The following is a 12,718-nucleotide window of genomic DNA, read 5'->3' as shown; positions in this document are numbered from 1 at the left end:
CAATTGTCCACTTATAGTAAATATGAGCTGCCATACACACCAACATGATTCCATACACTTTCACTTTTTTAATTATGTAATGTTGACACATAACATATGTCTGATTACATAATATGGTTTTTTTTCCCCTTAAACAATTATAAAATATACTTCTTTTCCTTTGATTATCTCTTTCATTCTTTAATTTCTTAACTAGGATATGCTGTTCTCATTTTTATTTGTGGCCATTCTCTTCTGGTTACAGTACCTATTTTATTTTAAAATTGCATAAGTATCTATAAGTAGGGAACTTAATCACTGCTGATATACTGAAATTATATATAATGGCTTTCAGTTATTTGTGCTAATAGATTTGAACTAAATGTCATTTGAAATTTAAAATTAATTTGATTTTAACAATGATATGTTTATATATATTCTTAGAAGTCTACAGTTCATCACTAGGATGATGAATTAAACTACTGTTTCTGTTTGTATTTTGTAAACCAGATAGGCTATCAATTTGTTCCGAATTGCTGCTTCGAATAGACTCAATGGTCCTTGGCAGTGTGATTAGCCCTGCAGAGGCATCTGAATTGAGAAGTTTTGTGTTAAACCACAAAGTGAGTGTGGCTGATGTCTTTAATGTGGTCTCACATAAAAGAGATTCTGAACTACTGGGAGAACTTCGTCACTTTTCAGATGAAAGCAAAAGGTAAATCCTGCCTGCAGTTGATCATTTTATTTTATTTTCACATTTAAATGTAACAACTAATGCTTGAAGGTATGCTGTGTAAGTTACCTACTTAATATCTGATTGTTATTCTTTTTATCAACTTCATTCAGGAATGGTTTTCATATTATTCACATTTGCACTGAAATGACACCATTGGTGCCTAGAGGATCTGTAGCATCATATGTAACCGGCATATCTCGTGCACTTCAAAGAAAAGGCCACCTGGTGGAGGTTATATTGCCCAAGTAATTAAGAAACTGATGTCCTTTTATCTGTTTCCTTGCTTCTTCTGTTATTTCTTTCAATTAATGTCAACCAAAGTAAGCCTGAGATTCTTAAGCTATTTTGTGATCTTTATGAATGACTGTTGTTCTATTTCAATATTAGTCTAATAGTTCCCTGATATTTCTCAATTTAGTTGTATCTAATAATCTAACTACTATGTAGATATGCATGTTTAGACCTAGAGGAAGTGCAAGGGTTGCGTGAAGTTAATGTGGAGGCTTACTCATATTTTAATGGTCAAATACATGGAAACAAAATTTGGACTGGGTTAGTTTTGCTTTGTTTGCTTATTAATAACCATTGGTCTGCATATAAAATGAACATAAAATAATATGTATTGGTGGTGACTAAAGAATTGATGAAAGATATTAGGAATAAAGTTTCATGTCTTTGTTTATTGTTTAAAATAAAATCTACTGATATTGCTTTCCTTTATACTTACCCTTAGTGTATGACAGAGTTGTTTATGACATTGGAGTCACTTTGATCGAGCCACAGCACTATTCATCCTTTTTCAGCCGTGAGATGATATATGGTTACCCGGATGATTTTGAAAGGTAAATGAAAATCCTAATTTCCATCTGCTATAAGACTAATAAAATTATAAAATTTGAAAGTTCATATATCACTAATTAAATAGTTTGAAATGTTTATTATTAAGGGGACTTTTTGATAAAGAATTAAAATTAGTGTCTGGAAAGCAGAATGGTTTCTTCAAATGTGAGTTTTGAGTTTGACAATATATACTTTGAATGCTGTCACTGTTGCAATAAAATTGGATGAATTGGTTTACAAATTGCAAAGGTGAAAAGAAAGAAGCTAAAAGGAGGAAAAATATTTAATAATATCAAAATGAGTATGGATCAAATTATACCGCTGTAATAATTAGGTACTATTATACTGCTCAATAAATTTTTACTTCACAAAAGTCGGCGTTGGATTAAAAATTTATATCGTACGGATACTATCTCTGATTTTATTTGCATAAACCTAAAATCATTTGATGTGTTATTGAGATGTTTTTTTTAATGAAAGCGTATATCACATAAATATCAACGTACCTCGTTGACACATCAATAGGCTTTAAGTTATTATGCAAGTATTTAATAAAAATTTATTATGCAGTGTAATAGTACTCAAGTATTACACAGTGTAATTTGGTTTCTCCTTTATCAAAATACTATAAGGGATCCCATTATGACTATCTTTTTTATGCATTCAAACTGTGTTCTAAAAGAAAAATAGAAAGGACGCTCTGATTAGCCACTATCTAATTAGTACCTCACTTTTTGAAAATAAGTGAGTGGAAAATAAAATCTGATCAACTTGAGGTTTTTCCTCTATTATGTGTACAAAATTGTCAATAATCTTGATGTGAAATCTTCTGCGATCAGGTTCTCTTACTTTTGTCGTGCCTCATTGGATTATATAGTAAAATGTGGGAAGCAGCCCGATATACTGCATCTACATAACTGGGAGACTGCCATTGTTGGGCCCCTTTTCTGGGATATATTTGTTAACAAGGTATCTGTTAGAATATTAGAAAATAGTATCTAATAATATCTTTTATACTATACTAATATCTTAGTTTATATTGTAAGATCAGTTTATAATTTAGAGAATATTAGATTATCTCTTAGTGCTGTTTTATTCATGGAGAATAATTTCAACTAACAAGAGAATACAACTGAATTTTTTATGGCCTCAAATACAGACTATCCAACTCTTGAAAGTTCATATTTATATTTGTTTAAAACATTATATCATATAAGGTCATGTCATTGTCTACTTGATCTCGAAAAAGCTTTAGATGTAATGGTAAGTTCTTATTATTGACTCCATGTCACCTTTTCTTGGAGCTTATCTTCTCTTCTGTGTATTTATAAATTCACATGATTTGTGATTTGAATCGTGTGGTATGATACAGTCAACTAACTAACATGTAATGAACCACAAATGACTTTGAATTCTGAAATACATGTATAAATTGTAGGTTTTGTATCACTAACATGAATTGTGATTCAACTACTTGTTATGTATTTTCTTGCGTCAATTCTTGTCAAAGATTTTGAAAGTCTATTGAGCTTAAATTGTTGAATGCGAAAAAACAGAAAGAAAGCTATTGAATGCACCTTGCCATTGTTGTATTTTAGTTCTTTTGAAACAAAGGCTTCGCACAGCCACTCACTCGGTTACTTTCCCTAGCAGAATTTTCATACATTTACTTTTTGTTTCTTCAATCCTTAAATTGCTTTGAATCTTTAGAAAATAAAATCTGCAAAGTTCATCTGGTTGCATGTAGAGACAATTTAAATAATGAAGATTATATGGCATTGTCAAATAAATCTTTATCACCACTAATTCTTCTACTTCTGGTTATTTATAAAGAAAAAATATCACTTGCAATATTCTAAATCATTTTTTTGTTTAGGGACTGGGAGGAACCAGAATATTACTGACATGCCATGGCTTCAATTCACAGGTTAGTTGCACATGTTTCTCCTATTGGATATGCATTTTGTATTGGGTTTTCTAAATCTTAATAATTCTTCCATCTGGAATTTGCCTCTAATTTGCATGGAAAAAATACACTTAGTTTGTTATGGAGTTAATGTTTTCATATGATAATGTCAATCTTGTAATTATTGGATGTGGTATTTATGTTTTAGGGTATTGAACAACCAGATAAACTAGCCTTATGTGGACTTGATCCTTCAAGTCTTCATCGCCCTGACCGTCTGCAAGACAACACTAACACACAACTTGTCAATATTTTGAAGGTGTTCTCTCACTCGTGTATTCTTTATTTTTCTACCCACTTTTAATCTCTATAAAAATTGCAAAATGGTATTGGAAAAAGCATTGGGGCTTTCTTTATCTAACTGATTTTCCCCCTTATCAGTAAATCTAGTTCCTTAGACTAGTCTTTCACCTTAATATTAATTGACAAATTTAGAGAATCGTTACACTTGCATCTGGGAGCAAGACATTATCACAAACAATTAACTTATTTTATGGATTAATTCCTCAAATGCTGCAGCGTTTTAGTTGTTTAATAACATCATTTGCCAAACCACAATGACAAATGTTTTGAGACTGGAGGCATGTTTACTAATGACTGTACAATATTGAGTCTGCCATCAAATTTACAGGGGGGAGTTGTCTATTCAAACAGAGTTGTAATAATGTCATCTTTCCATCCAAAGCATGCAATTGTTCGTAATTTGAGTCATGAACTGGAACCTACTTTAAATGTTCATTGGTAAGTGTTGGAACATTTTAGCATTTTCCATATCTTGTTTATATATGTTTGATAGAGGGTTATGTTCATTTTTCCTGCAAGTCAATATTAGTTATAAGTTGTTAACTTAAAAAATGTTGTAGTTAACTATTTTAAAATAATGCCCTTTAATATTTGTATAACATGACTTTATACTAAGGCTTTTCCCTCTGCCTTTTCATTAGTATTCAAAATGGGAATTACATTTGGTTGCAGGGACAAGTTGGTCATTGCTCCTTATGGATTCGATAAATCAACATGGGATCCTTCAACAGACTATTTTCTTCCAAAAAAATTTAATGCTGAAAATATGAGTGGAAAAGCTGTTTGCAAAGTTGCATTGCTGCAGCGGCTGGGGTTATCTGAACATTCTTCTATTACTGTTGTAAGTGTTCCACTCTTTGTTTCCTATAAGCCTTAATTATTTGTGCACGTGACGAATGTTAAAATATAAGGTGGCAGTTTTTGTATTTAAAAGAAAAAATAACAAATGCAAATAGAAAACATTTTCTCAAAGTAAACAGGCCGTAAGGTTGCTTTCTTGGAGCAGCCTTTTTTAAACTAAAACTTTTTATCACTGGTATGAAAATAGTGCTGTGGATTTTTGCATGTTGTTTTACTTGGCTTGTCTGTTCATTATTGAAATTTTTATCAGGTTGGATGCAATATTTCAGAAGGAGCTAATGTTGATGAAAAAAAGATTAAGGATATTGCTTTGAATGCTAAGCAACAGGACGTCCAGGTTGGGCCACCTCTACGGAACTTATTGTTGCATTGCTTATAATTTGACTTCCTCATTTACTGATATACTATTCTGGACTCAATTATAAGCACACAAAAAAAAAATGCATGCATTTGTTGGACTAAAATATAAGCAAATGTCAACTAATCTATCCACATTTCATATCATTATAAGCAAAAATTGTTATTCCAGAGGATTTCTTGTTTAGAACCAGTTTTGAATGATTATTAATTCTCTGCAGTTTATATGTATGTGGACCAGTGAAAGACCAGTCTTGAATCAGGCATTAGATTCACTTCAGAAAGAACTCAAGGTTGCCTCCACACTTTCTTAATATTTTTTTTAACTTGCGATAGTTGCATGTGTATGCAGGCATTGAATATTGATAACTTTGGCGTATCTTGTTATTGCTGTCATTGTCATGCAGACTGAACTTTTCTGGTCATAAAGATGCATTATTATGATATTATGTTATGGAAAGCTCAATTAGTAGTATTTTTTTAGCCTTGTGTGCTTCTAACACTGCCATTTCGTTCAAAATCTGCAGGATGATAATATTAAATTTGTGCGTGCAAATGATGAAGCTCTATTGCATTTATTATTCGCAGGATCTGACATTATATTGTGTCTATCTTTTCTTGATCCCACTGATGAAATCCCAGTAAGTCCATCCCCTTCCTCACCCCCTTTAATGGTGATTTTTCTCCACTAATTAACACTAGTAAAACATGAAGTTGCTTGTTTCTCAAAGAAATTGATTCTTATGAACTTGCACTTTGTTTCATTTTTCCTGTGTAGTATTTAATAAAATTAATATAAACAAATTTGGTTTTGAGCGGAGATATTTTCATGTGTTATGTGGAAATTTTAGGGGTCAATGTTTTGGCTATCAACATGATTAATGAATAATGATATAATATACTAGGGAGAATTACACTTACCGTTAGAATATCAGAAAATATCTTATCATATCTATTAGATTATATTTGAGTATCTTGAATTATTTTTTATGATCAATTTATAATCATAGAGATATCTTAAAATATCTCATTATTATTATTATTATTAACATGATTTAGGATTGAATGTATATTTCTTTATAAATAGAGATTAATATTGAGTCTTTTGTAATCAAGTTAGCAAGCTATTATCAATAATATTCGAACTCTTATTATTTTCTCTCCTTATTTTCTCTAAAATCCCACAACTTCAACATGGTATCAGAGCCTATTTCGATCCTCCTTGAACAATCTTGCTGTTGTTTCGCTTCCGAGTTTTCAACAGTTAGAGAATATAATAATAGTTTCTCAAAGATCTGCTGCCTGCTGTCGCTGCTGGAAAAGTTTTCCGACACAACCACTTCCATGGTAAAACTGTGTTTTTTGAGTTGTTTAACGGTTTAGGGTTTTATTTTGGGTTAAGGGTAGTGATCAGGTTTTAGTTTGAAAAACTGCGATGATCAATTTGAGTTTTTGAAAGAGAAAAAATAATGTTGTCTGAATTGGGTAGGAGGCCAGTGATTGGTGGTGAATTTGCGAAGGAAATAGGTATTTTGCTTAGTGATCAAAGAAGACGTGAGGTTGATGATCATGAACCTGAGGGTTCTCTGGATCAACTCCTCCAACTGTTGAGGGTTCTCTGGGTGCAGTTGGTGGGTTATTTGGTGGTGGTTCTACGGCGTCGGCTGTTGTTTTGGAGTTTTCGGGTAATGGTTTTGCTTCTGAGGAAGAGATTAGATCTGATCCAGCTTATCTTTCATATTATAACAGCAATGTGAATTTGAATCCTAGACTTCCACCTCCTTCGTTATCAAAGGAGGATTGGAGGTTTACACAGACTAAAAGGTGGAGCTTCTGTAATTGGTGGAATTGGTGGTAGGAGGAAAGTGAATGGAGCTGCTGATAATAATGGGGGTAGATCAATCTTTGCTACACCTCCTAGTTTTAACATGAGGAAAAGAGGGAGTGAGGTGGTGGTTGATGAAAAAAAATTAGAGGTTCTGCTGAGTGGAGTGGTGATGGACTCATTGGTTTGCCAGGACTTGGTCTTGGGACCAAACAAAAGAGCCTTGCAAAAAATCTCCAGGATAACTTGGGACGTGCCACACCTGTCACGGGTTTTCCCTCTCGTCCAGTCAATCGTAATGCATTTGATGAAAATGTTGAGATCACATCTTCTGCTGAAGTAGAGCTGGCTCATTTGTGCCATGATTCCTCAGCCACTGATGCTTTGAGATCTGGATCAAATGTTCAGGGTCAGCTGCAGCCCAAAATGTTGGGCCCCAAACTTCATATTCTTATGCTGCTGCACTTGGTTCTTCCCTGTCACGAAGCACTACTCCTGATCCACAAATCGTTGCTCTTAACGACCCATCCGTGGACAGGAATTACTTGGGCAACTCGTACATGATTTTACTTGAGCTTCAGAAAGCTTATCTTGGGTCTCTGCTTTCACCTCAGAAGTCACCATACAATGTTCCAATGGGTGGTAAATCCGGCGGTTCCAATCATCATGGTTAGTATGGAAATCCTGCGTATGACGTTGGTTTGTCTTATCCAGGAAGTCCAATGGCAAACTCGTTATCTAGTTCTTCGATTGGATCTGGCAGCCCTATTAGGCACAATGACCTTATCTAGGAAGTCACCATACATTTTCTCACTCTGTTGATCGATCATGGCTTCGTTTCGTTAGAGTTGCGTTGCTTCTTCTTCGGTGTTTGTCATGAAATTTAGTTCTTACTAATAGATTATAATAGTGGCTGCTACTCTTACCGACGATTGTTCTGGTTGTCCCTTTTTCCACATATGAATCATATTAGTGATGACTTCTTCTTCCCTTGATGATTATTCTAATAGTGTCTTTTATTTTCATGACTCACTTTATCATGACAATTTGTCCCAGAGAAGCATTAGCTCTGGAATCATTTGCTGTTTTTATATCCATTAATACAATAATTCTCTTCATCTAATTCTATCTTACCTTTGCTCTATCATTGTTGTTATGTGGAATGTTAATTGAAGCGTACAGTTTTTTATAAATTGAATATGTAGCTCAAAGCATTAAGGTATGGAGCAGCTCCAATAGCAGTTGGTTCTGACGCTCACACAAACAGGTAGAAGTCCACAAAAATATTTGTGATGTGTATTTTTTTTTCTTCCATCCTTGTATAACACATCGTTCATATTTTCTAGGGCAATACCTTTTGATAGAAACTTCATATACCATGACCAGGAGGCAACTAAATACTCAAAGTTAATCAACAATACCTTTCGGAACATGTCACTTGACCTTGCCATTGATGAAATTGTATGTGTAGTTTCTGGTGCTATTGCTTATTTAAGTTTTACCAAAATGCTACTCCCTTTGTTCCTTTATACATGTCGTGTTTGGAGACACTTTGGTTTCTTTTACATGTAGTTTAAAGTTACGCTTTGTCCATTTTATTCTTGTCTGCCATTAGTTATATTTCAGATTTTCCATAAAGTAATTGTTCTCCCAATTCAATTCTTATTGACCACGTACTTAAATGAAGGTTGATTACTTGCAGAATGACAACTTTTGGAAAGCTTTAATTTTTTTTGACGCTGGAACAAGCTTTTTTTTGGACTAAAAGCTGGAATTAACTTTTGATGAATAGAATACATACCGTTTTCACATAAAAGCAAGCAGCAAGCAATTGTTTTGTTTGCATTGAAAATGTTACTTTTTTGAGAAATTTATTGAGAATAATAATGAAAGAGGTTAAATAAATAAAATGGAGGAAATAAAAAATAAGGTTATAGGATTTTGTTTGTTTGTCAAACTAGCTTATCCTTTAACTGCAAAAACTCTAAAAGCGACATGTTCGAATGAAGAGAGAGTATATGCTTTAGAGAACTCATTTATGTCCAATGTTTGATAGGTTTGGTGACCGGCACTAATACGACGTTAGTACATTACATTTAATCACTTCTATTTTCTTAAATTATTATTGGTGTTTATATGTCACTGTCAGTGTTTGTGTGTGTCAGAGACTCATTAATGAATTATTGACTTTGATGTGGGTGTAGAGGAACAACTCATCCAAGTGGAAACAAAGCATAATGGAAGCAATGGCGCATGACTTATCATGGGATGGTGAATGCTACGAAGTTCATTTGGCAGCTTACTCAACTATAAAGAATATGTGAAGACCATGTGAAGTGGGTCTGATGTACATGTATGTATGTATTATGTGTATATATATATATATATATATGTATGTAATGGACAGATTTTTTGTTTAGTATTTTGAGATGTGGCTGAAAAGTTATTTATAATTTGTAAGTCATTAGCTAGCTCTTCAAACTTGGTATATGCTGTAAAATATGTAATGTAGATGGATCGCTAGAATCAATAAGAACTGAGTTTGAAGCATATTATTTTAAAGTTTGATGCAAAAGCAATAAACAATAGCATTAAGTCATATTATGAGAATCTTTCGGAATATGGTTTTATCATTTTTGTCGTCTTTTAGGAGTAGACAAAATTGCTGAGTAGCATTTGTAAAGCAACAAATGAATAACGTTCTTCATGCTCTTGCAAGTTGCAAAGGTGGTTGTATTTATATATGCCTCTGATTATGTTCCTAACTTTATTGCTTGTATATTATCTTATCTATATTGTAATAAAATGACATTTCGTATCATACAAAAACAAATAAAAAATTTATTGTTGGGTCTATTTATAAATTGTAGAAAATAAAAAACATTTGAATCTATTTCTTTTAAGATTTGTTTGGCTCAATGGTAGGAGTGGCAGGCGAGATGAGAAACTTTATATATGTGTTATGTTTGGTTCAATGAGGAAAGAAATTTAATAGCTTAGATGTGTTATTTTGCTTTTTAACAATTATAGTATTTAAATAATAATATTTTTAATAAAAATAAAAATATTTAGGGCAAAATACATCTTTAATATTTTATGTTTAATTCAATTTTTGTTTAAGTACTTTAAGTTTATTTATTTTTATTTGATCTTTTAAGTTGTATTCGTTTGCATCATTAATCCTTAAAATATATTAAATTAAACATATAATTCTTTAAGATTGAAAATTATACTATCATGAACTGTTAAGTTAAAACATTGCAACAAATTGAATGTCGAAGCTAATTTGTATCTAAAGAAAGTTAAAAATATTGATTATGTTGATAGACATTTATTACTTTATTTTTAAGTTTATATGTGAATTTAAATTGTTATAAAGAAAAACAAGAAATATATATCATTAATAAGATTTGATGAATATTTTTTGAAAAATTAATATGAGAACATATTGTTGCAGCATTTGATAGATTTCAAATGATCAAAATTTTTTAACTAAACTAATTATTATCAAAATTGAGATTAAAGATTAACATAATGTAACTTCAATAATCAAATCGAGATAAAATAAATTTAAAAGACATAAGCAGGTATTCAAATAAACTTAAAGGATTATAAATCTATTTTTACCAAATATTTGTAAGTAAATTTTAAATAAATATTTTATCTATTTCAATATTTTTCACTCTTAATGAGAGCTGAAATTGACTCACAAGATATTTTGTCTCCTAAATTCTCTAAAAAAAAATGAACCACACAATTAAGTTTAAGATCATTTATGTGTTATATCTCTATTCCTTTTCAATTAAATAAACTCTTACAAATGTTATAACTCAATTAATAAATGTTAATATTGTTAAGTTATAATTAAATATTTATGAGTTAATTATAGTGGAATTTATTATTATTTTTAAAATAAAATAAAACATTTTATAAAAAATAACGAGTCGTAATATTACAAATTACAATGGAGTAATTACTATTTTGGTCATTAAATTAATTATCATCAATTAATTTAATTTTTTTTTTATATAAAACTTAATTAATTTTCAAACTTAGCAACATAATTTTAAATATCTTATATATCTATTGATGCATGCAATGCATGAGAGGACAAGAAGATATGATTTTAATATTAATAAATGTTTGGCTAAGTTTGAGAGTTTGGAGGGTGTCATACTCATAATAAATAAAAAGTTTGGAGGGGGAAAACTTTGGTACATAAACAAAATCAACCAACCCTTTTTATAAAAAAGTTAAGCAAATAACTTTTTTTGACGCAAGTGACTAAATTATTATCACGAAAAATTATAAAGAAACTTTTGACTCTACATAAATTATTCCAAAGATATTTTAGGAATTTAAAAGTCCATACTATAAAGTTTTAAAAATGTAATCGATAAGGTTTTTAACTCTTACTTATTTAATTAACTTAAAATTGATAATGTTTGAAAATATCATCAATATTCTTTTTTTATGTTAGAAGATCATCAATACTTATATACGTACATAATAGTTTTTTTGAATAATTAAATGTTATAAGAGAATTATATTTAAAATTAATAAACATTTTAATTTGAAAGTCAATTTAATTTTAAAAAATATCGTGAAAAATATTATATTTTTAAATATTATTATTATCGATGATAATTTATATATTATAATATAATTATTAATAATTTAAAGATTTTATAGAATTTTATTAAAGATAAAGATGCTAACCAATAACAAGGGTCTATAATCCATAAAAACTTTTTAGAGAAGTAATTTCTAAAACACTAAAAAAAAATATACCAACAAACTTATATTATATTACTTGCGTAAAAATCTGTGTAATTTAATAAACTACTTTAACACTTTTTTTTCTTTCTTTTCTTGGATAACAAAAAAAAAATTCAGGAAAGAAATCTGCGTAACTTAATAAACAATTCTAACACTTTTTTTTTTCTTTCTTTTCTTGGATAACCTCAAATTTGTTTTTAATAAATTTTGTAGCTTAAAAGAAATAAGTAAATTGTATTACAATTTCATTTGGAGGCGGTGTAAGCCATGTTTGGACGAAGAATTGCTTAACGATCCGAAGAAACAAAGTTGAAGGCAAAACTTAGTTGAAGTGTTGACCAACTACAAACAAGCAGTATTGGAATTTACAATCGCACCATAACGCTTAACCAATTCCAAAATGGTACCCAAATCTGCTCAAACTCAAAATCCTTCTTGGTTTACGCCTAAAAGGTACTCCTTCGCAAACCTACTTTTTCATTTCAATTCCCTTTCTATCTTTACAATTTCGATATCAATTTGAAGCACACGGATATGTGATATATTGTGATTTCAGGCTTCTTATAATATTTTGCGTCATAAACTTGATCAACTATGTGGATCGAGGAGCTATAGCTAGCAATGGTGTAAATGGAAGTCTTGCAACTTGTACTGATTCTGGCATTTGTTCTGCCGCTACTGGAATTCAGTATGTTCTACTACTCCTTTACATTTTTTTCTATTATTTCTAATTTTGGTTATGCCATGACAAAAGTTGATTTCGTAATATTGATATAGTTTAAACTCAGTGGATTGTTTGGATACATTTATGGAAAAGTGGGTTCAATAATAGATTTGAGAGTAAAAATCAATTGTAAAGCCAAAAACTACATATCGTAGCTTCAAGTTAGAATCAATTCTGGATGAAAAATCAATTCTATTCAAAGACATCCAAACATGTCAAGAATCTAACAAAGTTAACTACTAATTACTAACACTGACTATTAAAAAAAAGAGCATATATCTTGCAAATTTTAGGACTGAAAACTAAATAAGTAAATTTTACAAGGACTCACAATATATATATATATAT

The 12,718-nt window shown here is 30.7% G+C and overlaps 2 protein-coding genes across 10 annotated transcripts in view; both read left to right on the top strand.

Annotated features, from left to right (window-relative positions):
- The window catches only part of LOC101502095 (probable starch synthase 4, chloroplastic/amyloplastic), an 11,574-nt gene extending 2,097 nt beyond the window's left edge, over positions 1–9,477 (top strand). For 2 of the 8 annotated variants that reach the window (XM_073364490.1, XM_027337546.2), the window contains 14 exons: positions 490–694; positions 826–960; positions 1,163–1,267; positions 1,459–1,557; positions 2,395–2,524; positions 3,432–3,482; positions 3,670–3,780; positions 4,153–4,262; positions 4,497–4,665; positions 4,936–5,022; positions 5,264–5,335; positions 5,570–5,683; positions 6,247–6,389; positions 6,532–8,030. In XM_073364490.1, the coding sequence (XP_073220591.1) occupies positions 490–694; positions 826–960; positions 1,163–1,267; positions 1,459–1,557; positions 2,395–2,524; positions 3,432–3,482; positions 3,670–3,780; positions 4,153–4,262; positions 4,497–4,665; positions 4,936–5,022; positions 5,264–5,335; positions 5,570–5,683; positions 6,247–6,389; positions 6,532–6,799 (1,799 nt within the window). In that variant the 3' untranslated portion in view covers positions 6,800–8,030. The other 6 variants (XM_073364488.1, XM_027337543.2, XM_004512478.4 and 3 more) reach the window with 5 other exon arrangements.
- Positions 9,478–11,809: 2,332 nt separating this feature from the next.
- Positions 11,810–12,718, top strand: part of LOC101501560 (probable sphingolipid transporter spinster homolog 2) — an 11,483-nt gene continuing 10,574 nt past the window's right edge. The window contains exons 1-2 of one of the 2 annotated variants that reach the window (XM_073364292.1): positions 11,810–12,099; positions 12,203–12,334. In XM_073364292.1, coding sequence (XP_073220393.1) covers positions 12,047–12,099; positions 12,203–12,334 — 185 coding nt within the window. In that variant the 5' untranslated portion in view covers positions 11,810–12,046. The remainder of the gene's footprint in view (positions 12,100–12,202; positions 12,335–12,718) is intronic. The other variant, XM_004512475.3, reaches the window with a different exon arrangement.

This window comes from Cicer arietinum, chromosome 8 (genome assembly GCF_000331145.2).
Source record: "Cicer arietinum cultivar CDC Frontier isolate Library 1 chromosome 8, Cicar.CDCFrontier_v2.0, whole genome shotgun sequence".
Classification (NCBI taxonomy): Eukaryota; Viridiplantae; Streptophyta; class Magnoliopsida; order Fabales; family Fabaceae; genus Cicer; species Cicer arietinum.
The sequence above is the reverse complement of the archived record's forward strand: the minus strand, read 5'-3'. Positions and strand labels throughout refer to the sequence as shown.